The sequence below is a fragment of the Sinocyclocheilus anshuiensis genome, unplaced genomic scaffold (assembly GCF_001515605.1).
Source record: "Sinocyclocheilus anshuiensis isolate Anshui unplaced genomic scaffold, SAMN03320099.WGS_v1.1 scaffold1371, whole genome shotgun sequence".
Classification (NCBI taxonomy): Eukaryota; Metazoa; Chordata; class Actinopteri; order Cypriniformes; family Cyprinidae; genus Sinocyclocheilus; species Sinocyclocheilus anshuiensis.
In genome coordinates this window covers 1055448-1060522 of record NW_015539833.1, presented here as the reverse complement: position 1 = coordinate 1060522, position 5075 = coordinate 1055448, and the positions used below count along the sequence as shown (strand labels likewise).

Sequence of the window (5075 nt, the reverse complement as noted above, 5' to 3'; positions counted from 1 at the left end):
GATTAGGAGGGAAAAAAAAAAAAAAAAAAAAAAAATATATATACCTGTATATATGAATGGGGGAATGGAGGAGAGTGAATTTAAAATTCATGCCAACTTGATTGTAACAAACTCTAGCATTTTTAGGGATAAGGAAAGGTCAAATAACCTCAAACAGGCAAGTTACTTTAAAAGCAAATACTTCCTGGCTGAATGTTTTTTTCCCTATATTCCATATACAGTTGCTATGAACTCATAAAACACTAAAGATGAGTTTGCAGAATTTAAAAAAATGTATTTTTAGAAATATTTTTTGTCATTATGTCCTATTTTCTGATATTTTCTTTTCTTTCCTTTTTTTTAATAAAGCAGGAATTCAAAAAAACTGTCAGGCAAACCCCTTTGACCTAAAATATTTAATCAAAGTATCCCCTGATATTTCATCATTTAGTAATGTTGTATAATGGTTATATGACATGCAGTTTTTTTTAAATTCAGTGTTTTATTATAATTTGTTTTTATTTTAAAACTATTCATTTTAATTGTATATTTTTATTATTTTAAATAATTATTTATTTAATCAACTCACAGTCAACCCTGCCGTAGCTCACCCAAAAATTAAATTTTCATGCAACTCAGCTGCATAATTGTTAAAAAAATTCTCATTTTGTATTCCATTGGAAAACTATGAGATTAAATCAATAATGAGTTTTTCTTATTTTCAGGGCTCCTAAAAAAAAGCAATTACATTTCATGTAAATGAGAAAATGATGAAGAAAGTATTTCAAAAATGCAAAATAATTATATTTTTTTCAGCAAAATCATCTTTTGATATATAAAATAATATAAAAAAAATAATAAAATCTTCCCAGAGCAACTGTATATGGAATATAGGGAACATTTAACCAGAAAATATTGGTTTATAAAGTAACCAACCTTAAGTTCTATTTATTCTATGAATTCATGCATTCGCCAGACCTATTTATCTGAAGTGATTTACACTGCATGCATTTCCAGCGAATCAAAGCCATGACCTTGTCGTCATTAGTGTTTGAGTAACAGAAATGTGCTTCTTTCACCCGCAGGTCACGAGGGCGACCCTTGCCTGCGATCGTCCGATTGCTCGGAGGGCTACTGCTGCGCTCGCCACTTCTGGACGAAAATCTGCAAGCCTGTACTGCGGCAGGGCGAAGTCTGCACCAAGCAGCGCAAGAAAGGCTCCCACAGCCTGGAGATCTTTCAGCGCTGTGACTGTGCCAAAGGACTTGCCTGCAAGGTATGGAAAGATGCCACCTCCTTCTCCAGGTCCAGGCTGCACGTGTGCCAGGGGATCTGAGACGGGACGCCCCTGCAAAACAAGCCGCACCTTGGGGCCCCTGCGTCCCGCCGGGGGAGGAGTGGGCAACGACTCCTTTCTCCAGGACTTACTCAGCTGTGATAAAGAGAGAAAGGGTGAGATACAGATGAATGTGTGCCAGAACAGGGTGGGTTTGGGATAGGAATGAACCGATATGGTGGGATGCTCAGCTGTAGCTGTTAAGGAAGCACTCTGGGCCTCGTTTCAAGTTTTTTTGATCTACAAGCCATATTTCGCGTTTGATGCAAGCACTGCCATTATTTCAGTATGTCCGTGCTGTCAGTTTAGTATCTTGTGATGCTGAATGCTCTGATTTGGTTTCTATTTTTCACTATATATTTCATGCACATATGAGTTTTTCACTGCATAACCACTAAAATATTAACTCGTTTTTTTTTTGGTTACATTATCATCGACTTTGGGTCTCGTTCATTAAAAATTGTGGAAAGCAGCAATTTTAATTTTTCGTTTACTTTTTTTTGTTCTTCTAAATTTCAGACTGCTCTTCTGAAAGTGCACTTTGAGTTTGCTTGTATTAAAAAAACAAAAAAGATCCTATGTGTACATAACACCAAAACAGAAGAACAGGTGTATGTTTTCAAGGTAGCCTCACTAGTAATGCATTTGTCTGAGAAATATGATCGTTAGTTCAGATTTATTCAATAGATAACATTTTTATTATGTCAGAAATGCTAAATTGGTTCTGACTATCAAGGGAAGTTGTTTACAGTGCTGTTCAGTGAATGTGCAGATGCTTTATAACATTATGAATCATAGGCTGTGCTTTTATGTAAAATTCCACATCATCTTTTAGCTAGAATAATAATAATAATAAACCAATAAGCTCTTATATTGTAAATAAAATGCTAAATTTTCCAAATGTATTTAAGAAGCAGTTGTATATCATGTATATATTGGTAAAAAGGAACAGATGGGGACATGAATAAAGTAGCATAAAGACGTTAAACACTTTTTTTTATTTTACTTTCAGCTTATTGTGTGTCATAGCATGGTGTGGTTCCATTTTCCTCAAGCTCTGTTTTTACACCGCTGATATGAAAATCCCGACGCAGAACTCTTTCTATTAAATTATTTGCAAAACACATTTCTTCTTTGCAGAGCTCATGCTGTGTATTTGTTTAATGTCTGATTTCCTGGGTTAGTCCTTACTTTGTTCCTGTTGTAACAGTGCTGTTATGTCTCGTTGTGTATTTACAGTGATTTAAACAGATTAAAGAATGTATTTTGTATTACAAGCATTTGGCTGCTCTCATATTTTCAGCTCTGAATCGAACAGCTTCAGTGTTTTACCATCTAAAAAAACGTTTATGAAGCCGTCAGCATTCAGTGAATGAGTCGCGGTGCTTTTATATGTTCTGTATTTCTGTGATTCTATCTGTGATGACATTTATGAGATAATACACTGAGCATAAGCAACTAACATGCATTTTCCCTTTCTTCTCAATGGCCGTTTCACGATAGCTTAATGGCCGTAAGTCTAACATATCAATAACACACGGAAACTGGGCCTTTGTGTTTCTGGCAGACAGGTTACGAGTAGACGGAAGAATATAAAATGTCTAAGGCCGTTAACATGACAAAGCCCTAACAAAGCTAGAGCGGCCCATAAAATCTTCTTGGACCACGGAAACAGCTTAATGTAATCTCCAACTTTAATATGATGTTGACTTTTGGGAGCAAAGAAAAACTTACTAAAAATGAGTATTTGTTTGGTTTATTTATTATTCTTACATCATCAGATCCAGTGTAGGGGAAAGTTACTTTTAAAAGTAATGCATTACAATATTGCGCTACTCCAAATGTGTTACTAAGTTACTTTTATGGAAAGTAATGCATTACGTTACTTTTGCATTACTTTTTGTACTTTTAGGCTTGTTTTTTAATAACAAACCTCCCAAAAGCTATATGTGACCCTGGACCTCAAAACCAGTCATAAGGGTCAGTTTTTGGAAATTGAGATTTATACATCCATTGATGTGTGGTTTGTTATGATAGGACAATATTTGGCCGAGATACAACTATTTGAAAATCTGGAATCTGAGGGTGCAAAAAAATCAAAATATTGAGAAAATCACCTTTAAAGTTGTCCAAATGAAGCTCTTAGCAATGCATATTACCAATCAAAAATTAAGTTTTGATATATTTATGGTAAGAAATTTACAAAATATTTTCATGGAACATGATCTTTAATTAATATCCTAATGATTTTTGGCATAAAAGAAAAATCGATAATTTTGACCCATACAATGTATTTTTAGCTATTGCTACAAATATACCCCAGCGACTTAAGACTGGTTTTGTGCTCCAGGGTCACATTTTTTTGGCAGCTGTAAGGGCCCTCTCACACCCAATGTGAATTTAATAAGCCTCAGCCTGAATGAAGTTCCTCTGCAACTGCACTTACTCCCGATTTCTTTCAACACGGGAACAAAAGAGGTGTCAGTGAATAAATGGGAAAACAGAGTAACTTGTATTACTTATTTGAAAAGGTAAATCAGATATTTAGTTGTAAATTAAAATGTAATGCATTACTTTACTAGTTACTTGAAAGAAATAATCTGATTACGTAACTTGCACTACTTGTAATTCGTTACTCCCAACACGAACTGTAAATCACAGTCTTCATAAAGTAAACGGCATGGCATGAATCATGCTATTGTATATGTATAAAGGTTAATTTCACCAAATCAAAGGTTTAAATGGGAATATTTCATTCAATCATATATTTTGGTCAAAATTCCTACTCTTTTGCAATTTTTTCCCCCCAAAATGTTCAGTAACAGCTTTCTTCCCTTCAGAAAGCATGCGTGTGCAACCATGTCATTTGTTAAATTCAAAGGGCCAGGAATTTCTTTTAAATTATAGTGAAATTGTGTTTTTATGGACAAAAAGGATTTGAATATGATAAAAAGGAAAACTGGAAGAAATGCTAGTCTTTAGACTGCTAACAGATTTGCATGTGGCAGCTCTACAAACATTGAGCTTTACTTCTTTCATCAGCTCAACGATTTGATTGCTTTCAGTGTTGAAATCGCAGGGACTTTCCACATTCATTCCTTAAAGGGGTTATATAATGCTACTTGCACTTTTACAAGTTGTTTGAACTGAAATGTGTGTTGGCAGTGTGTGTACACAACCACCCTATAATGATTAAAATCCACCCAGTGGTTTTTTGTTAATCTACTAAAATCTTTACCCCTTTCTCAAATCGAGGCTATCTCAGATGCCTGTCTGTGTGACGTCACACAGACAGGCCCCTCCCATGATAGTTTGATTGACAGTAGCGTTTTAGCACAGCCTGGACTGGTGTCTTACCTTAGACCCGCCCTGAGTGAGCTGTCATCAGTCCGCCATTGTTTCATCGCTGGAGCAGATGTAGACAAGAATGACTCCTAAGCGATTGAGGTGTTCTGTTGTTGGATGTAATAATGAACATAGCAGTCGTCATTTACTCCCGACATCTGAGCCGCTGAAGACGCAGTGGATTATGTTTGTTTCTGAAGGGAATGCGCCCCCGATCTACATAAATGCGTCTATGTTCGCGCGAATCATTCATGATCCAGCCTCATCTACAGAAGAAGTGAGTGTAAGGTTTTTAACGAATCTTTGCAAATCGCCTTTCCTAATAATGTGCTAATTAGCAAGTTTCACGATGAATGCGGCTAAAGTAAACAGTCTCTCTGAGAGCAGCTCGGAAGAGAGGGGCGGGGTCAGCAGA

General features: G+C 35.9%; 1 protein-coding gene across 1 annotated transcript in view; it reads left to right on the top strand.

Moving 5' to 3' along the window:
- LOC107684280 (dickkopf-related protein 2-like) overlaps positions 1-2573 on the top strand; it is a 12799-nt gene extending 10226 nt beyond the window's left edge. Inside the window, exon 4 of the mRNA XM_016480515.1 lies at positions 1065-2573. Coding sequence (XP_016336001.1) covers positions 1065-1315 — 251 coding nt within the window. The 3' untranslated portion in view covers positions 1316-2573. The remainder of the gene's footprint in view (positions 1-1064) is intronic.
- Positions 2574-5075: the final 2502 nt, after the last annotated feature.